Source organism: Amphiprion ocellaris, chromosome 19, assembly GCF_022539595.1.
Source record: "Amphiprion ocellaris isolate individual 3 ecotype Okinawa chromosome 19, ASM2253959v1, whole genome shotgun sequence".
NCBI lineage: Eukaryota > Metazoa > Chordata > Actinopteri > Pomacentridae > Amphiprion > Amphiprion ocellaris.
This window is the reverse complement of record NC_072784.1, coordinates 27,651,437-27,673,836: the sequence shown is the minus strand read 5'-3', so window position 1 is coordinate 27,673,836 and position 22,400 is coordinate 27,651,437. Positions and strand designations below refer to the sequence as shown.

The 22,400-nt window shown below is 38.2% G+C and overlaps 1 protein-coding gene across 2 annotated transcripts in view; it reads right to left on the bottom strand.

The window, feature by feature from the left end:
- Positions 1–20,614, bottom strand: part of ciita (class II, major histocompatibility complex, transactivator) — a 29,246-nt gene extending 8,632 nt beyond the window's left edge. Inside the window, exons 1-8 of one of the 2 annotated variants that reach the window (XM_055004994.1) lie at positions 19,317–20,614; positions 5,590–5,652; positions 4,486–4,521; positions 4,258–4,317; positions 3,446–3,547; positions 3,215–3,271; positions 1,115–1,165; positions 71–301 (exon numbers count right to left, since the gene is read on the bottom strand). In XM_055004994.1, coding sequence (XP_054860969.1) covers positions 71–301; positions 1,115–1,165; positions 3,215–3,271; positions 3,446–3,547; positions 4,258–4,317; positions 4,486–4,521; positions 5,590–5,652; positions 19,317–20,589 — 1,873 coding nt within the window. In that variant the 5' untranslated portion in view covers positions 20,590–20,614. Of the gene's footprint in view, positions 1–70; positions 302–1,114; positions 1,166–3,214; positions 3,272–3,445; positions 3,548–4,257; positions 4,318–4,485; positions 4,522–5,589; positions 5,653–12,749; positions 12,873–19,316 lie in introns of those variants that run through there. The other variant, XM_055004995.1, reaches the window with a different exon arrangement.
- Positions 20,615–22,400: the final 1,786 nt, after the last annotated feature.

The window sequence follows — 22,400 nt, the reverse complement described above, 5'->3', positions numbered from 1 at the left end:
CTGCTGCGCTGGAATGTTCTTCGTTAAACTTCAAAACTTTTAACTCTGTGTATGTGAATAATTAACTTACCAAATATGTATGTAGGTGCAGTAGCTGTGTTGGAGAGTGGAAACCTAATAACAGGAGGAGGAGGAGACAGCTGGACCACCTGATAGCCTGCGGCATCTGGGATGGTGATGATCTGGATGGGGATGGGAGGTGCTGAATGGGAGGGATAGAGATGGACGATTCTTGGTGGTGGAGTGGTGGAAAGGCCACTTAACGAATCTGTTGGATTTGGCACTGATCCCACATCGGTTTCTGCAACCAGAGGAAACATTCTTATCATTTCCAGCAAACCTGTTTTGCTAACCTTGAGCGTGTCAGAAAGGAGTCGGAACAATGAAAACAAGCTGAAGGTTTAGCTTTTCATCAAATAACAAGTGACTTTTTTGTCAAAATGTTTTTGTAGATAGAGAGACTTGAAAATGTTGAGAGACCAGGAATATTTGCTGATTGCAATGGCATTCAGCGAATGGGTATCCTGTAAATAAAATGCTGGGCATCAAAAAATCAGGTCAACAGCAGACAGCAAAGTGAGCTCGGCTTAAACATATGAACTGTCAACACTTAGCTGCAAGTTCTGATCATACTGAGAACCAAATCTGATATGTAAAAAGCACTGAAATGATGTGGAGGAAGTGGACTGACATAAAAGTTCTTCTTTTGATTCATCAACACGACCGCTCATCTGGTGCCCTCTAAAATAAACTTCTTGTTTTCTTTGTTTGTAATTCAGTCCTGGAGAAGTCAAGCAAAACCAACCAGCATCGCTTTCACCTATGAGTCAACTGCGCTGTCTGTAAAATGGCATTCAATCTCTGAAGTACACATGCTCAGAGTTCTGTTGTGGTCTGATTAATGTCTCTGTAACATCACAGCTGCATATAACACATTATGTTGGTGTTGATATTTGATTAATATATTACTGTTTGCTTGCACACTCAAAATGCAGCAGCAGTGATGTCATTCTTTCTCCTTAACCACCCACTGTAGATTTTAACATCCGATTTAATCTTTTAAAATCTTAACTGTTTACACCAAAAATGTTATTAAAAAGTCACAACAACTCACCTGGAAGGATAGATGTCAGCTCAGCCTGTACCTCTTTGGTTTTTGCTTGACCTACAAGATTTAAAGAAGAAACATTACAACAGGGCTCTTAGCTTACTTCACGTAAAGACAATAAAAACGAGCCGCAGAACTGTCTGAACATTATAGCTCAGACCAAAAGATAATGATTAGTCTTTTAAAACAGCCTTTTAATGGAGATTTTTATCGAGAAAACTCATCGAAACAGATTAAAATACCTTAGCTTCTCAACAATGAATCAGGTGGCCATCTGAATTCATGCTGTTGTAGGGTTTGGACGCATTTCTCCAACTTATTCAGGCAGCTACTGGTTTCCATTCATACTGTTTTCTCATTTTATATCTCACTGCTCATCTCTTCTCTCTTGACTTTCCCCTCACCCCAACCAGTCGAGGCAGACGTCTGCCCTCCCTGAACCTGGTTCTACTGGATTGTTCCACCTGTTAAATGGAATTTTCTTTTACTAACTGTTGACAAAGAGCTTGTTTAAACATAATCTTTGGATTTCTGGGTTTCTTATGTTGGCCTCAAAGCAGGCTGACAGGAGTGCACCAGGTGGAGGTGACGGGGCACATAGAGTTGTGGATGTGTTTTTAGACTATGAACCCTGTCTCGCTATGGTAACCACCAGTCCCTGCCAGCTGCAGCCTCACCGTGGGGAGGTTTGCATGGATGTATGGGGATGACTAGAGGTCCAGGAAGGAGAGGGATGGAGGATAAAAGAGCTCCATTATGAATGATGAATAGATGTTTATGAGCCAGAGAGGGTGTAGAATTGGGTTTTGTTCATTAAACCGAACTTGGAACCGAAAACAATGCATTTAAGTGAGACTGTCAAACATTCTCTTAAACATTTTTCTTATTGCTATAGACAAAGTTTTTTTTATGTCTCTGTGGCCTACTCTTTAATAAATATAAATATATGACCTGTGATGACTTATTTCATGATTAGTCACGATATGTGTTTTTTTAAATTATTTGAATTTCCATCTCCAATGAAATGAAAATGAACTATTAAACTCACTGTAACTGTGAAGTAAACATTATTGCTGTATTGCATTGAAGCCAAGAAATTATGCTTAAATATGTGCAATGTGTTTAAGGTATTATAAATGAGTCACAACATCAATTCAATTCAATTTTATTACTCCGCCAGGGAGCGTGGCTGCGCTGTCAGCTGCCTGCTGATGATCACGATGCTAGTACAAATCAACCGCAACGGACTTATCAGGACTTATCCGTCGGAAATGATACAAGGAACAATTGAGTAATAGTGGGGGTGTTTCTGAGTCCCATCAATTCCCGCCGCTCCTACAGATTTAGGTCACACGATTCGGTATCCGTACATAACGTACACATGCAGAACACACGCCTGTGCTCAGTACAAGGTCCTTTTTTATTAAAGATATCCTCTGTTGAGACTGATATGTCTGAGCAGCCTTGGTGGAGTACTGTGCTCTCTGAGTGCTTTTCTTTTTATATAGTGCCAATTCACAACATACATCATCTCATAGCACTTCACATAGTAAGGAGAAGATCTTACGAATTTTCCACAAAACCATTCATATGTGGTGAACCAACACAACAGGTGGACTCTCCTTTGTTCATCACTGTGACTACTGAAGCAAATTCAAGTTCTGCTCAAGGATCGTCATAACATATATGAATGGAAACTAACAGCTGCCTGAAACTACAGCAAATACATTTACACTTTAAAACAATCAAAAAAAAATCTACTAAAACAAAGTCAGAATCCTTTAATGATCTCAACTCTATTGAAATATTCTGCAGAGAATAATGCCCATAATTGTTATCAGATTGGAAAAGAGAGAAAGGAACATGGCGGCTGTATGACTATCCTTCATTTATCTTTAGCTGATTTGAAGATATTGTCATTGCGCAACCTGGACTCTGGAATGTAATGCATGACTATCAAAATGATAGTGAGGACAGCAATAAAACATTGGTCATGAAGTCAGTTGATGGCCGACAGCAGAAAGTGAGGGTTGTATGTCTCGCAATGATCACATTTGAAGTGAAAATATCAGAAATAGTTAGAAAATCAAAGTCTGGATTCGTCACCTGCTACTTTTTGCCTTTTTCTTCTGGTGTTTTCATCAGTGCAGAGCGGCTGGGAAACTGGAGAGAGAAGACGATAAATGTAACTGTGTTGCATAAGCAAACAAAACTGGTAATTTAGTGCAGGTTTGCATACTTTTTTGGCTGAAAATGACATTTTATGTGACAAAAAAGTGCTCTGTAAAGCGGAAGAGATGTAGAGCTTTGATTAGTTGGGTTTCTCTGGTTATCTACCTCTCTGTCTCTTTTTGCTGTTTTTGGTTTGTTTGTCTGTTCGTTGGTTTCTCTGTGGTTGGCTTTCCTCGCCAGGCACTTCGGTCGCCTTCTGAATGTCACCTGAAGTACATTTTAGAGGAAGTAAAAGAGTCAGTGAAGCGGTGAGCAGACACAGTAACCAGAAATGACTGTTGGTATCATGCATGCCAGTACTGAACTGAAAATCAAGGCAGAGAAATATGTTTTTCTAGACAATTTTAAAAAAAAAAGGAAGTAGCACACAATGGGTAAAACAATGAATTGAAAACATCACTGAAAAAGTTTTTTAATCATGTGTTTTGCTGGCATTGGTTTTATTTCCTCACTGTTTGGGGTTTTCAAAATACCACACTGTTGCACCTCTTGAAAAAATAAAACAACAATTGAATTTTTTCCCACAGGTTCTATTTTTGTTTTGATTTCATTAAAGCCCAGCACTGTGAAAATTAAGGAAGTGTTAAGCATTCTTCTTGCTACAAACTGGGCTTCCAAATCATGACGATAAAGATGACAAAATACAGAAATTACACTAAATAAGGAAATATTTTATTCTTTATGCCTTATATGGGCTCTATGAATAAATATGTATTCATTTATTTCCCAGTTCATAATAAAAGATATGAACAAATTTATCAAAGCTATGGATTAATTATGGTCCAAACAGTTCAGACTTAAAACAATGCTTATATATAACATACCAAAAGAAAAAAGTGACTACAAACAGATTTATTTAAGATTTATTCTTTTTTTGGGGGGGGGCAAACAGTTGCAAAATAACAACACATTCTTACTGCAGTCGTCTTGTTCATCCACACAGTTCAACGTGGGATCGTCAAAAAGCTTTTCTGTATCTAAATGACAAAATGCAGAGAAGTAATTAGACAACAGTCTATTTTTGCATACATGTGAGTTTCTATGTAAGTCATGTGACAGACCACTTTTATGAGTAATCTTACATACCCTAACCCTAACCCTGTATAATAAGTGAACATGTGTGCAGAGGTTTGGTTGCAACTTACCCAGGAAGTCAATGTTCAGATATTCAGTTAAATCATCTAAAACACAAATAATAAACTTTATCAGACAACAGTTTTATTTCCTAACTTCCATTCACATTTCCTAATGAACCAGTTAAATTTCACAATTTGTTGTCCCTTCACATCAGTTTCTGGAACTGCTTTTCTAAACTGTTATTTTTTTGAAGTCAGACGTCCCAACAGGTTATCAGCATTAATCAAGACAACAGTGGAAAGTATATGGGGAAGTGATCTCCAAGTTTTAGAGGAGTACTAACACTGAATGTCCAGAAGAAGACCACACAACAGCACAGCAAGCTAGAAACAAAACTTACTACAGCTCCGAACTGGAGTCATACAGGATATTTTTGATCCAGCTGATGTTTTGAAAATGCCAAGTGGCTCACTGAGTAAAAAAAATGTCTTATTTTTTGTTAGTAACATTACTCAAGATCGGACTAATGGATTTGGATTAAACGTTCAAGGAAGATCAGAAATGACACAAGGACCAAGTGATTAGATTTTGGCAGTGATGCAGCTTATTGTCTGGATCTATGGATTTGTTAAAGATTTCTGTATCATTGTGAGATAGCGGCACGTCGTCACTGTAACTATGACAACCGGTGAACACTACGTCAGCTGCCTGCTGACAATCACATGATTGTGATCCTATAACAGATCCACCACTGCGGTCTTATCAGGACTTACCCGTCAGAAATGATACAGGGAACAATTGATTAAAATCATCCGACCGCGCGCTCTGAGTGCTTTTCTTGTCTTTTTCTGTGACAATATCAGTATGTGTTGGACTTGCAAAATTATATTATAGCTTCTGTTTTGTTTCATTCAACAGACTGTTGGAACTAACAAAGTCTACTTCCCTTATTTTATCATTTCATGTGAGTTCTCATTGGCTCAACCAGTCGCTGAATAAAGAAGATTTCGTCATGACCCCATAAAAGATTTTTTACTACTTCTATATTATATTGATACTGTTGGTTTGTGTAGGACAATTATTATAAACTTGTTTCTGGAACCTAAACAAGCATTTCATGTTTCTTCACAATGCAGAAAATCTGTCAGGAACCTTTGATAAGAAACACCAACCTGGTAGATCTCCAAAGTCAGAAGGGCTAAAGGGGTAGTAGTCTACTTCCTGCATCTTGGCATCTGATAACACACACATGCACACAGAAAGAAAAAGAATGTTTGTAAAATCCGTAAAAAATGTAAATATTGAAGCACAAAGAGCATAAAAGCATCAGACACTAGACACAAGTTACCTGAACACTGTATTAAATGTATTAAACTTAACAGCTGCCTATATTTAGCAGCATCACTGCAACCACAACTTTTTTCTCATCAAGCTTTGCACATGTTCCCACATTAAGCTTCCTCTTTGCTCTTCCTGCAGCTCTGTCAAAAATCATAGAGGATGAAAAGTAAATACTTCAAGCGAATGTAATGTTCTAAATCACAAAATATTTGATCATCATTTGTCATCTTGACACAAAAGAGCACTTGTAGTAAGAGACTTTCTTCACTTCGACAAAGAACGTAACAGGAAACCAGTCCTACTAATAGCATCACTCTGTACCACGGTTCTCATTTTGGTTTTCATTTTTATTAAACATGCTGATCATCTAGACTTTCACTTATCAGATTATGTCTGTTTTGCATCTGCTATAGGCTTATTTGTAGCTCCCAGAATTTCTAAAAATAGAATGAGAGGCAGAGACCTCAGTTATCAGGCGCCTCTCCTGTGGAACCAGCTCCCAGTTTGGGTTCGGGAGGCGGACACCCTCTCTATTTTTAAGACCAGGCTTAAAACCTTCCTTTTTGACAAAGCTTATAGTTAGAGCTGACTCGGGTGACCCTGAGGGGTCAGTTGGGAGTCCGCATGTATGGGGCACAACTGACTTCTTCTTTGACGTCCCTTAGTTCTGCTGCTATAGGCCTAGGCTGCTGGGGGACCTCTCTGGATGCACTGAGCCCTTCTCTCATTTGTATGTATTTACTATATATACCATTATTGCATTGCATTCATATGCGTCCCCCTGTGTCCTTTCTCCGAGTGTCCCTGGTCCCAGAGCTGGATGTTTCAGATCTGTGGCTGCTGTCCCACCAACTGGTCTAGTCTCCATCATGTCCCACTGTGGGATGCTGCTGCTGACTTTCCTCCAGCCCACTGCTTCCAGCTGCCCATTTCCACCAATCTACTCTCTATCACCCTTTCTGTACATGATATGCTCATCTACACATTGTTTGCATCTTACTACCAGCTATATATGTAGAATATTTAATGGAAGAGCCTTACACCATAACAGTAAACTTATGAATCATTTCAATGTTTGGCTTGTACTTTGTATGTATCATCTATGTTACTCTTATGTATCCCAATGTGTGTTATATGTTTCCTTGTCCTTGACGTCCCTCTTCTCCCTCTCCCTCCCGCTCCCCCTTTCCACCCCCTCTACCTCTTCTGTCCCTCTCAACCCGCCAGCCAGCGGCAGATGGGTCACCCCATATGAGTCGGGTTCTGCTCAAGGTTTCTTCCCATTGAAAGCTACTCTGGGTGTTCAGACATATCGGTTCTGCAAAGTGTCTTCAGACAATTGAATTGTAATTGGCGTTATATGAATAAAATTTAATTGAATTGAATTATTCTTAATGCCTTATTATACATCTATTTAACGTTCAGGTAATTCTGCTAAACGTCCAGGAATATCTTGCTCCTTTTCAGGCTAATTAACTTCTGTTTCAGCCCTCCTGATACATGAAGAAAAAATCTGGTCTTGGATCTTGGTATGACCTGATGTTTGGCCCAAATTATTACTTCGCCAAGGAACATGGCAGAGTTATGTGATGATCTGTGTTGGTTTGTCTGTCCGTTCGCAACATTACTCAAAAATGGAAAAAAGGATTTGGATGAAATTTTCAGGGAATTTCTGGCCCACTGGGTCAGAAAGGACACAAGGACCAACTGATTAGATTTGCGACTTATAGTCTGGATCCACGGATTGTTCAAGATTTCTGTATCATCGCGAGATAGCAGCACGGCATCACTGTAACTATGACAAGTGAACACTACGTCAGCTGCCTGCTGACGATCACATGATAGTGATCCTACTACAAATGGACCGTTGCAGTCCACAAATTTTTTTAAAGATTTCATCCGTCAGTAATTATACAACAACTGAGCAGCCTTGACAGAGTACTACGCTCTCTGAGTGCTTTTCTTGTTTGCTTATGCAATAGGGAGAATAGATCTGGTCCTAAATCTCCTGATTTGCTGCAGGGCTGTCCAGATGAATATCAATGATGTTTGACATTTACAAGTTAAAATCTGGACCAGTACAATTTCCATGCTACTGCCCACAGCACTGGATGCTGTTACAAAATGAACATTCTGGCCCTTACATAAACATTAGATATTAAAACTGTTAAAATGATGCACTCAGGTCTCAATAAACAACATTTCCCACCCAAAATTCCTTTAGCCTTCAGCTTTTTTTTCCACAACAGTTCTCTTAGTGTTGCAGCAGGTTGTTGCACCACCATCTCCATTTTGTTTGTCAACTTCACCATGAGATCACACAAGCTGCTGCTCTGCTCCCTGACTGCTCTTTCCTGTATGATAGTCTTAATATTTACCTGCACTGTGGGATGCACCATTGTTTTTCAATCATATGCATGTCTCAGATTAGAGAGAAGAATATCTGTGAAGTTTCTCTTTAACCCTTTGATGCGCAACATGGGCCAAAAGTGACCCAAATCCAATGGAAAATGGGCATCTCCTGACCCACACTGTGCATCAAAGGGTTAAGGGTTAAGCGTGTGACGCAAGTCGATTACAAAATCAGTTTGGATTTAAAACTCCTATAATGTGAGCCCTGCTTACTGTACAACTGTTTCAAGAATATCTACCTAACTTTCACGCTGTAACATATGTAATATTTTATAATGTGCTTCACAAATATCTAAGAAAACCTTCATTAGTGTAAATGTGTCTTTAGACATATGCCACATGGATTCAGCATGACAAAAAACTATATTTTTGTTATTACTATTCAAATATGAATTTTAGTTGTATCGAATGCTTAGAATTCAAGAGATAAAATTATCACCAAAATAAAGAACTGTTCAAATTAAATGTCCAAAATGAAAACAAAACTATAGTGGGGAGGAAAATCTGAACAAATTAAATATAATGAGAGGAATTTAGTACCACCTGTCAATCAAGTCAAAATTTTACTTTGAGCAGTGATGGTTGACCGATTAATATCAATAAAGATGACTCATAATCAAGAAGACCTATAACGATAAACAGTAGCCAATATACAGTTGTAGAGAAATTTAAAACCTTAGTGTCGAAATTTGTAATACCCCAAAGTTTCACACAAAAAAATCTCCAAATTCGCTCACTAATTTAAATGTGTTTAATTAAAAGAGCACATTTTAGTGTGATCAAAGACTAGCCAAACTTCTTACAAAGAAAAATATTTCTTAACTTAATTTCATGGGTTTGGTGAAATAACATTTTCTTTGTGTTTTGTCTGAACATGATGTTGTTTTGTTTATCGGTGAAGGTTTGTGGCCAAACGTTATTCCAACATAGAGCTGCAACTAATGACTATATTCTCAATTAATTGATTAGTTGATGATGAAAAATGTTGATCAATTCCTTGATTTGTCCAAAGATATTCAGTTTATTGTCACTAAGAAGGAAAGAAACTGGAAAATACTCACATTTAAGAAGCTGCAATCACAGAATTTAGACTTTTAAAAAAAAAGTAAAAACCTTCTCCAATCGATTAATCAGTTGTTAAACTCTTGTTCAACTAATCGATTAATCATTGCAGCTCTATTCCAATGTTATTTTATTTCCCGAACTTTCTCCAGTGACGTCTTTTTCTGAAACCTCTCCAACAAAAACAGACAGAAAACTGACTAAATACCAATATTTGTTCGATGCAAAGAAGCTTTTTACTGGAAAAGAAGAGGTTTTAGCTGCTTTTCACCAGTTTTAAGAAAGATGCTTCAATGCTGATATGCTATCACTCCAGATATGTCATTAATCGAAGTGCAGTGGGCAGGACCACATTCCGATGAGTACAAATAGAGAGATGTCACTGCACCAGAGCCAAACTAACCCATTTTAAAATAATTTATTTAATTGGCTGATAATTGCAATAATGCTGTTTATCAGATGCACTAATCAGTTGGCCCTACTGTACACTTTGATAAATACAAGTCCATTGTTTGTATATATTTTTTTTGGACTTATAGTGCGGCAGAAATACAGAGTACAGTTGTACAGTGGTGATTCAAGAGGCCTGTTCGAGGTGAAAGCTCACCAAAACCACAACTTCCTTGTCAGAATCTATTTTTTCTTGCGTCTCTGTCACAGGCATAAAAGGCCCATGAAGGTAATAATAAAGTAGCAAATATAGAGCACAGAGAAAAGCAGTTTGGGAGAGTCAGGTGGGAAAGAATGAAGGAAGTGACCATGAAAAGGCAACAAAGAGGTTTCTGTTGTCGACACCCAGACGGTTTTACTGGCAGAGAACTACTGTACCAATGTTAATATTATAGCAAGGTTTTCATCTTCATTCATATTACTTGGAAGTGCGTCATAATCCTGGACTGTTTTAAAGTGAAACTACACTCAAATGATCTTTGAAAGAAAGAAAGACTGACCTATTGCATCATGGCAAAAAACAAACAACACAACTGATTACAATCAGTACACAACAGATCTTGTCACTGTTCAGATGAAACTAACTTTTTTACTGGTGTGGACTTGCAACATTTTTAACTGATGAAGACTAAAACCTGGTTCACATTACATACTGTACTACTGTGTGCTCTTACTTTTCTCTTGGATACTTTTAAATGACACCTGAGTTAATAGATTTGATCAGAAATGAAATACAGAGAGCTGCACAGTGGTGTAGTGGTTAGCACTTTCACCTTGCAGCTAGAAGATCCCCAGTTTGCATCCCAGCCTTCCAGGGATCTTTCTGCATGGAGTTTGCATGTTCTCCCTGTGCATGCATGGGGTTTTTCCAGGTACTCCCGGTCCCTTCCACAGTCCAAAAACATTGTGAGGTTAATTATTAATTCTACATTGTCCGTCGGTGTGAATGCCCTGTGATAGACTGGCGACCTATCCAGGATGTCCCTGCCTTCACCCTACGTCAGCTGGAATAGGCTCCAGCCCCCCGTGACCCTAATGAGGACAAAGCGATGTATAGATAATGGATGGATGGATGAAATCCAGGTACATGTGAAGCCCGTGCCTCTGTGATTAGAACATCACGGCTGTTGGTATGAATGTTTGAGGGAGTTTATACTTCAGTCTTGGGGAAAAAAATGTCAACGTGTAAATGCACTTGTCTTGTTTTTCCTCCACACTCCAACTCCCAATGCTGTTTAATCAAACAGGATAAAACGAGTTTTGAAAATGGGACAGAAGAGACACTGCTGGTACCAAGGAACGACTGGACTGCTTGTCTTGATGATGGGTAACCTTTACCCGTTACCTTGAGTACAATAAAACACTAAAATAACAGATGATCTAGAGTTGAGTAATTACCAAAAAATTGTGCCCAAACAGCAACACAAAAATGCTGCATTACCAGTAAAAGTATTATGAAGATTGTTAGTTAAGTAAAAGTAGCAGCAAAATGTAGTTAAAGTCTGTCTGACTGATGTATTATGGCTTCATTTGAGCGTAGCCGTTTTATATACAGGGGCAGTAGAAGAGAAAACAAAGTTCTGATACATAAATCTGTTTTTAGTTTTGGGAGTTCTTCTCTAATCTTTGATTTTCGGTGAGTTACTGGATCATCTGAATATTTACTGATATGAAACTATATGAGAAGTTTAGAAGGTTTGGTGGAGCTGTTAACAACTCACTCCAAAATGTCACACTGCTTTTTGTAAGAAGGCAAAAACATCGCATGTCACTGATTTACATGTAATGAACTGTTTTTATACTACCCATTATGTAACACTGTCATCCTTAAAGTAACTAAAGCTGTCAGAAAAATGTAGTTGAGTGGACGTATCACAAGCACATCAAAATTATACTTAAGTACAGTACTTCAGTTAATGTATGTAGTTTCTGTTCACCACTGCGTCCAAACAAACATGTTCCTGTCTAAGTGAGTACAAAGGCATCTCGATTTTACTGCCAACTTTTGTTTCTGTTTGGGAATCAATTTATTTTGAGGTTCCAGTGACCAGTTTGGACTTTCATCTGATCACTTTATCTGCGAACCAATAAATCTTGACTCTGTGCCTCGCATGATCAAAACATAAAAAGTTTTCTCTTACATTGTTATTTATCTGCATCAGCTTCAGATTATGGATGAAGGATACACACGAACTATTTTAACGTTTTCACAAAGGGAAAGGCACTAGGGTGAAATTGCTTCAGCTATGAGGAACTGGGCAGATTAAACAATGCACCACAGCACATGCTTCCATAGCAAAATCCTCATCAGAAAGTCAAAGACACATAACTGCATACAACATAAAACAGGTGAGAAAAACTACACCTAAGAAAAGGCAAAGCTTAAATACAGCTAAAACTTGGCCAGGATTGTGTGAAAATCCATGTTTCTGAGCACAGACAGTAGACTCCTACACATGTGGCCACCACCTCACTGTCTCATAAGCAGTGCTTCCTAGCAGTTCTATCATTCAAGTAGCCTGGAGATCCCCCCAAATACCCTTTTGATAACAACTTTCCCTGAAACCGCCTCTTCTTATTGATTCATGCACCATTTTAGCGCATGGGGGGCAACGCTTGCGGGCACACCCACACCAGTGCGCACAGTGGCGCAGGTGAAATGCAATTGATTTGCGTGATGAAGGCTGAAAGTTGTGGGTTTAAAGACATATGAAACATCACACTGAAAACAAACTTCGACCCTTATGAAAACTGATATCAATGTAGATGGTACTTTAAGATTATTTTAAGTTAGAATGAAACAAACAAAAAAACAAAAAAAAAAACAAGGGCATTTCTGCAAACTTCATCCTAAGTATCTCAAGTAAAGTCAAAGAAAAAAAACATTATTAAAGAGTTACATAATTCATTATAGAAGCTATAAACTCTCAGGAAAAATGTTTCATAAATTACCGAATACATAAGTGTGAATAGAAGGGAAACCCCCGACATCTTTGCGTATCCATGAATGCGCATTTTGGATAAGTGCGCCCACACTGTGCCATCAGAGGAAAATATTTCTGCCTACCTGTCGAGTCTCTCTGGATGATGCTCAGTTGCGTAAATCTGGCTGCTGTATGTTTTCAGCGCGGTAAAGTCAAACCCTATATCCTCAAATGACCTACGCATCCAGCCAGCGCGCAAAACCTGCTCCGTCTAATAAGAAAACTCTGCTTTTACTTTCACTTTTGCAACACAAAAGATGCCAAGCCTCCGGCGCAGCGATGTGCAAGATGAGGGTCCAAACCAGCAGGAGGGAAAACAACAGTTTTCTTTTCAGTGTTCATGTAAAGACGGGGAAAAAAGTTTTATAGCTCCCCATCGACACTGCACAGGCGACCAGTTCAAACAGGCCAAAAAGAAGAAGGTTGAATGCCTGTATATGACCATCACTACTCACTACTTACTCAGGCATTACATGGTGTCCACATTAAAAAAAAGTATTTTATTTATAAAGTGGTATTTCATTATTTTTGCAGTATTTGATTGTATTTTTTAGACTTTTTTTGTTGCTGTATTTAAATCAGTAAAAATATTGCCATTTCTTGAATACATGTGGCATTTTCTGAAAGATACATTATATATATTAAGGACTAAAAAAGGGTGAGTTTAAAAAAATTCTAAATATTTTATCAGTCAGAATGAGTTAAAACTGAGATGGAGAGCAGAGCTCCCACCTTTCCCTCCCTTATTCTCTGCAAATCCCATCCTCAGTAAGGTATATTTTGTCGCATCCTGCTACCGCTGACAGCAACTTCCAAACTAAATTACAAAAGGAATGTGTCGTTGGTATATCTTTGTCTACAACACAATGAGATGAAGTGCTTAAAATGCTTTAAAAAACATGACATTGTGTCAGATGCTGTAAATACTGGAAGGCCTGCATCCCACACAACATACTGATGGCACCTGAAGACAAGATGATCCCTCAAAAGGGTTATTTTTGATGAAATATTAAGATTTGAAGCTCAAACGTAAGAGATGGTTAGTTCAAGGACCATCAAAAAGTTGAAAATGTCCCATTTCTTTCTATTTTTACGTTTCTGGCTGATAAATCAGCATAATTTGTGTGATCTTTCTCAAAAAGAAATCATGCCCTTTAAAACTGCCAATGGGTGTTAGGATTCGGAGGATTAGATAATAAAATAAGATGCTGTCAAGGGGCATTATGGGACTTGTAGGAACCAACATTTTTGGATCTCTTCCTGTTTTTTTGGTAAATATAACTGTGGTGAGTCCACAAACTTTAGCGTTGCTACATCACTGCAGTGTCCCTTTAAGCTACATGTTAGATTCAGTCCAAAAATCTGGAATAAAAATTAAATTCTTTCCGATTTACTGTCTTGTGTCTGTTTCCTGTCAAACATTCACGGTTTGAACATCAGGTGATGGGAAGAAGTAGCAAAGAAAAAGATTTTTTTTTTCCTTCATTGAGGCACTAACAGTCTGTTAACTTCTAGGTGCTGCTGTCCACCAGTCCAATGATCCAATTACGTTTCCTCTGAATATCAGCTGAACAGCAAAACAGAATCTTCACGTCTGCCTTGAGAGAGCATGAACTTCCATCCATCCATTATCTACACACCGCTTCATCCTCTGTAGTGTCGCAGGGGGCTGGAGTCTATCCCAGCTGACTGAGGGTGAAGGCAGGGGACACCTGGACAGGTCACCAGTCTGTCACAGGGCTACATATAGAGACAAACAATCCCACTCACATTCACACCCTGGGGAATTTAGAATCACCAATTAATCTCAGCATGTTTTTGGTCTGTGGGAGGAAATCAGAATACCCAGACAAAACCCACCCATGCACAGGGGGAACATGTAAACTCCATGCAGATCCCAGGCCAGGATGCAAACCAAGGATCCGATAGCTGCAAAGCGACAGTGCTAACCACCACCAACACTCTGCAACCCGACAGCATAAACTGATTTTGTGTTAATATTGGAGCTATATTAATACAATTATATTTCTAAAAATAATTGCTTAGGGAAACAAAATAAACATAAAAAGAGTTTTTTGTTTACGTTTACACACACACACAGACACACACACCTAGCTGCTACAAGAGATGTTGCCGAACAGAATTACATTGCACCCTTGTAATGACAATAAAGCATCTTATCTTATCTTATCTTATCTTATCTTATCTTATCTTATCTTATCTTATCTTATCTTATCTTATCTTATCTTATCTTATCTTATCTTATCTTATCTTATCTTATCTTATCTTATCTTATCTTATCTTATCTTATCTTATCTTATCTTATCTTATCTTATCTTATCTTATCTTATAGTGTTAGTATTTGATGTGAGGACAGTCATCACTCACTCAAAAGGTCCTCGCATCAGAATCAGCTTTAATGGCCAAGTATGTACACAACATACAAAGAATTTGGTTTCGGCTGTCGGTGTCACACTATGAATAAGGCAAAGAGAGCTATAAAATAACTAGAAAAATAAAATATATATATATATATATATATATATATATATATGTATATGTATAGTGCAAAGTGACAGTTGTTAAAGTGAGAATAGTGCAAAAAGCAAAAAATATTGTTCATATTGCATGCATCACTTCTCGATATATATACTGTTTGAATTATTTTTAAAATTTCATCTCAGTATTTAAAAAAATATTGATTATTAATGATTATTATCATTAATATTCTCACCTGCCACTTTTTTTTAAAAGACATTTTATTCAACATGTAAGCTCTACTTTGTTTCTATTCAGTGCTATCTGAATATGGGATCTGCAGAAAAGAGGCACACATGTTCATCTTTGGCTTTTTAAGCGTTTATGCTAGTGAGGTGCTTTCAGCTGCCTAATTCCAACTCTCTGTGTGACCTCTATTAAACTATTAAAAACAACTATTTTACCGCCTTGCACTTAAGTGCCTCCTCCAACCAGACAAGTTGTTGTTTATATCCTTGTCTGTCCAAACTCTTATAATATGGGAAATGAAGGCTTTAAAGCAGGGGTGTCAAACTCATTTTAGTTCTGTTGCCACATTCAGCCCAATTTGATCTCAAGTGGCCAGACTAGTAAAATCACAGCATAATAACCTATAAATAACCACAACTCCAAATGTTTCCCTTTGTTTTAGTTTTTAAAAAAGTACATTGTGCAAAGGTTCACATTTAATGAACTATATTTTTGTAAAACATTATGAACAAACTGAAATTTTAAGTGCAATTTCAACAATATATTATGCCTCAGTTTATCATTTATACATTATAACTTACAGATAAAAGTGTATATCCAAAAGGCACAAAACATTTAGTCACAGAGACGTGGAACTGAACAATATAGTATTTTATAACTTCTAAAAGAAAAAGATCTAGAAATGATTACAAAAAAGGAAACAAAACGGCAAAAAAATAGACAACACAAGTGAGACAGAAAAAAAATACAAAATGATAAAAACGACACATAAAGCAATGAATAAAGCAAAACAATAACAAAAACAAGAGAAAAAACACAAGCGAGACAAAAATGAAACACAAAATGACAAAAGCAAGAAACAAAACAACAAAAACGAGACAAATGACAAAAGTTAATGTTAAAGTTAATGAACTATCTTTTTGCAAAACATTCTGAACAAACTGATTTCTTAACAAAAATCAGTGCAATTTCAACAATATTATGCTTCAGTTCATCATTTGCACATTACAACTTTCAGATCACAGTGTGTCTACAAAGGCAAAATACATTCAGTCACAGGTACCTGGAACTGAACAATATACTGTTTTACAACTTATCAAGATCTAGAAGTGATTTTAAATTTATGTTCATTTCCACATCTGTGTAGTAATCCGGACCACCACACCACATAAACTAAATGGGAACTGTTAAGTTACTTTTATTGAAAAATTGCAGTTAATGTTTGCAAAGTCGTCCTGTGGGCCGGATTGGACCCTCTGGTGGGCCAGCTTTGGCCCACGAGCCGTATGTTTGACACCCCTGCTTTAAAGTGTCTAAATTCATTGAGAGAAACAAAGTCCAACATGAGTGCCACTGAGTCAGTATCTGACCAAGCATAAGTTATGATTACAATCTAAACACCCTACTCTTAAATTATGGCAGTGGATAATATTGTTTTTGCAGAACATCACAAGTGAAGTTGAATTTTGATCTTTTAGATATTACATGTCATCACGTCATCATTTTGTTATATGAGACATTTGTGTAAACTTTTGTCACGACTTGCGTGTAAATTCTGTGAGGTCACAGTGACCTTGATGTTTGATCACCAAAATAATATCAGATTCTTGTGTCCAAGTGGACGTCTGTATAAAATTTGAATCTTAGATAATCATGAGAGTGGGACACGAACAAAAAAACAGAAATCTTTCAGCTATGACTGTCACCACAGTGAAGGCAAAACAACGCGCCGGATTGATCATTCCTTGGTGTGTACAAGGAAACTGCCATGGAAAGTACCTGTTCTACCTGATTACCAAAGACAATCCGATACACACACATTGCAACACCCTGAGTCATGCAAAAAATACTAGTTTATCCACATGGTGATATAACGCTCACAAAGTGTCATTATAAGCCATGAACATGTCGCACATACAAGCACGCACAAAATATATAATCTTTCCTGAGAGACACACACATAAACACAAACTACATTACATTATTCATGTTGTTGAAACTTCACCAAACCTTAAACCAAGTCTTCAAACTAACAATTAATGATTTACTTAAAGGAGACAGAAGTTGACTCTCTGTGAGGTGACCCTGTATCTCCCCTTTTTCTTTCTCGTTAATGAAAATACAAAATCGTCTTTGCAGTGTTTTGTATCAAAACAAAATCTTGCCATTGTTTTCGATCTGTATCACTGCAGGAACAAGGAAATCATGCAAAGAATTTCAGTTACCAGACACACAAAAGTATTCTTTGATTAGGTCAAAGGAGAGCACAATAGGTCGCACCTACATGCATGAAGCTTTATGAGCCACAGTACAGTTATCTCGACACAGCTAAACATTAAGACCAGATCCTTTGCCAGAACTTTGAAGGATGGAAGGTTCATCCAGGCAAAGTCCATCATGACAGGTGACCTGCACTTGCAAAAAAAAAAAAAAAAACGCAATCAAAGATGAACCTTTTGTGCTCTTGTCTGTGTCTTCATCTGCACGAGGTTCACTGAAACCTCCTCAAGCTAAAGCTGATAATTAAATACTATGTATGAATATTTTAAAGAAGTCACTGCTTTGTTCATCTTACTTTGGTCATCTGGTGGACACACCTTCTCACTCCATGCTTTTTAAAATGTGTATTGTTTTCCACATTATAGTTTCATACTGAAGATTAACACTTTTTTTGTTTACAACATAATTCCATATGTATTCTTTTAGAGTTTTGATGTCTTCAGTATTAATCTACAATGTATAAAACAATGCAATAAAAACACTGAATGAGAAGGCGTGTCCAAACTTTTCACTGGTAGTTTATTTCCTGAACAGGCATGAAACAAAGCCCTCCTTTCATGTGTTTTGTACTTCATTCTCGGTTACCTTTTTCTGTCCTTTCACTTCAGTTTTGAAGGCTGTTTTTCTTTCTTTTTAAACATTTTAATGCACTATGTAAAACACTTTAAAGTCACCACTGTACAATGCAAATGAACTCACCTGCCCTCACCTATTTCTCCACTATTACCGCATTCAGTTGTTTTAAGAGTCCCTTCTTTTCTAATCGGTATGACTCATATGCTGTGCAGCACCAGGATATGTTTTTAAAGCACCCACAAGGGTTTGGAAAACATTCAGGAAAGATAGTGGATCTGTGGAAGCTTCCCAAATTTTACTTTCCTGCTGGCGTGAGAATGCCTCAAACTGAAAGTGAAACAAAGACACAGCCCATCTTCAAATCGTGTCTGGACTGCACCCTAAACACCAAAAATAACGGGCTCTATTGACTCAGTTGCCAAAACATGTGAATGGAAAGCACCTAGAGATCTGGCACAGAAAGCACAACAAAAAAAAAAATTACTTTCTATTCTGTGGTGGTGCTCATGCACGATGAGGGTTTGAGAGTATTCCTGCAAACCCTGCCATTTCATGCAAATTAGATTTTAGGATTTGACTCAATAAAACTTTCTCTTTCACTCTCCATCATTTATGTGGCACTTTTGCATGTCATTTACATTTTGCCTCCTCTCTCTCCTGCTGTTTGTATATTTTCCTTTCCCTCCGTCTCCCTCTACTGCTCATCGACCTGTCGGGTGTTTGTTTTTATCTTATTTGTTGCGTCACTGCTATCCTCTTCTCTCTCTCCTCGCCCAAAAACCCAACAGGTGCGAGGCAGATAGCTGCTCTCCCTTAGCTTGGTTCTGCTGGACATTTCTACCTGCTTAAACAGACTATTCCCTCCTTGTTCTAAGGAAGTCACTGCATTCATTTGGCTGCTCTCTACCATGTAACACTGTATGGTCTTGATTTTAGCATATTAAAATGCCCCAAGATAACTGATGTTGTTGAAAAGAACAGAAAACGTTGAAGAAAATGTCGCAGGAATTTAAACCAGAGCTCATATTGAAGTCATAGGATGATAAGTGATGCTGATGATAACTTACCCCAGTGTGAATCCGTCTTCTCATGGATGTCTGTAATTCCATCTCCGCTGCACGTTGTTGAACCAAATCCAGTGGTGGAAGCATTTTCGAGGTCATCTGTCACCCCTACTGCCATACTACAATCTGTGTTTAAATAAAGTGAATAATCTTGCCTGATAGTTTGAGTTTCTTTTGGCATATATGAAGAGAGAAAATGTGTAAAAGTATCTTGTGTGAGGCCAGAATTTGCATTGTATTGTGCGTCTGCAGTCAAAGAAAACAGGTCATCTGCTGTGTCGGTGGTCCTCTCAGCTGACCAGTAAGCATCCAGGTGGCCTTCCAGTTTGTCTCTGATGTTGTTGTTTGCATCTGTTGCTGCACAGGCTTCAACAGGTGAGGCGCTTCCCGTCGCTCCAAATATATCAGAATCATCAGAAGTTTCCCAGTTTCTGAGTGGAGAGAAATAAGGGCCTTGCGGTGCGACAGAAGCCCCTTCTGCATCCAGTGAGAAGCCGTCCATAAACTTCCCAGCACACTCGTCGACTGCCCTCAGAGCAGCTGCAAGCTCCGTTTCCTCGTCCATATTCGAGGCAGAGCATTGTGCCGCGCTATCTGTTGACTTGTTTTCACTTGCTGAACAGCCAGTTACACAAGGAACCAGGGCCGATAACATCCTCCCTCCTCTGGCCCAGTGCTGCCACAGAGGGACAGCTATCCTCCGAGCTGCCTCATCTACCTGCCCTAACCACTCCTCCCCATCCTCCAAAATCCCCTCATGTCTTCTTTCACTATCACTTACAGGCTTCTGCATTAGTTCTGCACTTCTTAGCACTTCTGCTACTTCATCATTTAATCGGGGGCTGCAGTTGTAGTCACATACTGCTGTTGTAGAAAAGAGCATTTGACTGAGGTAGTGTTTGCCCATCAATTCCTGAATATTGCTGTGAATAACTTGATATCCATGCAGGCGACTAATACGCGGACTGCAGTTTGTGCTGTTCTGTTCATCCATTGACAAAACCGGCTCAGATTTTGACCCATATTTGCTCACCTGGCTGAGCTCTTCTTGGTTGAGGTGCTGGTAGGAGTTGGGTCCTCGAGAATCACATCCAGGTTTACATGCTGGCTCTGCTGCGATCCGATCAGTAAGTCCATGCAGACTCAGGCTCTTGCTGTAGGCTTCTGAGATGATCCCCTCCTCCACCAAACCCTCCAGTAGACCCTGGACCTCAGCAGGAGAGGCCATGGTCAGAACCAGCCTCACGTTATCCAGAACCTCTTCGAACTGAGTCATAGTGGTGACATCTGCTCACAAGGTCTTGCAAAAGAGGCACCTACTAGTAGAGAGGATTGAATATTTGTCTTTTTTTTTTTTAAAGGGACACAATGATTTTATCAAGGAGGCGTTCTTATTAATGGAGGGAGGTGATTTTGTCATTTCGGAGGAGGTCTGTTCCATGAAATGTGTGGAAATGTATGTGAAAGACTCGTGTTAGGAGGCTGTGCTAATATTATTAGGAAGTGAGGTTAAATTATGCTTACACTGAGAGAGAATCTGAAAGAAGACATCCTTTTGGTTTCACACAAATCAGACATTTCATGTCAGAAAATCACTCTGGTTGTAAGTTTTTCTATATAATTTTTTTTAGCTACTTTTAAACAGACAAATATCACACCACAGAGTTACTTTTTCCAACTAAAAAATATATTTTTTTAACAAAATTACAAAGCACAAACAGCCATCTGTTTAAGTATTGTTCATTATTCCATTGCCTCGATACAAACACTCACAGAATCACCTAATTTTCGGATATAAATCAGGTTCGTTTTTTTTAAAATTACTTTGTGTAACAGATCCTAACCACAGAGATAATACATTTGTTCATTTTCCTAAATGAATTAATTCCCCCCATCTATTTCCCTGAACATGGCTTTTTACACATTTACCTGCAATCAGTAACATATGGTCAGTGTTCACGACACAAATGCAGGTGCGCAAATATGTCGTAGGAAGGAAAAAAGGAGCCTGTTGTGTTGTTTGGATTTTAGGACTGGAACTGGTTTGACAAAACCATGCATTCCTCACTACCAAACCCATTAATCATCATCCTCCATTTGTTTACTAACCAATCAGCTAAACCTCTCTCAACACAACACTGTTTAACTGTAAGGTTAACTTTAAAGGTCAAGATTTTTCTAACTTTCTCATTGTTTACTAGTGGAATGGTAAATTTTGGAATAAGGGAAGACACTAAGACCCTCAGGGCAGCCTGGACTTTTAAAGGATCTCCCTCATTGAAAACTGCCCACTGCAGTATTTTATTTAGTGACAATCCAGTTTTTCATCTCCTCTATGAAGCTTCCTGTATCCGGCTGACATCCTTTAGGCATTATAATTTTATTGTAATTGACAGTGATGAATTGAACCACGACAAAAACAACAGCCTCAGAAAGTACAATCCATTGTCACAACAAACTTGTGCTTGTGGTTCATACAAAACTGACTAATGTTGCTGACCTTTTTTTTGTTTTCAACCTTCATAAGATCTCTTTTTGGAAAGAACTGAATTCAGTGCTTTTTAAGACTTTGAAGAGCTGTAAATAAGTGAAGAGGAACCTTTTAGTGCTTGGACTCTTAACGCTCAATTAACTGCATTAAAGCATTAATATTGCTAAGAAAAACTAGAGCTCACTGTATAAAATACGCATTGTGTGCCATAAGTGTGTGAAATACTCTGATTGTGGCTATGATTGTTTTGTTTGTTGGCAGGATGCAGATACAGTTTCACATGTGTTTTCTTGTGAACCCCGGAGGAACTATGACTATGTTTACATAAGTACAAACAAGGACACACACGCACACTAAATTCTGGCAGGACGTAGTAGACATGGTGGACGTGTGCCCACAACATTTATACAAAAACTGCCTAACTAGTTAGTATCAGTGAAATATGTTCAACTGGAAGGACACTTTGAGAGTGCAGTCATCCACCAAGACAGTTTTAAAGAAAGCGATCTGGATCTGCACCAAAATTTAACCGGTTTTACTTTTGGACATCCTCCATCTTTACATCAAGTTTGATGAAATTCAGCTGGGCAGTTTTA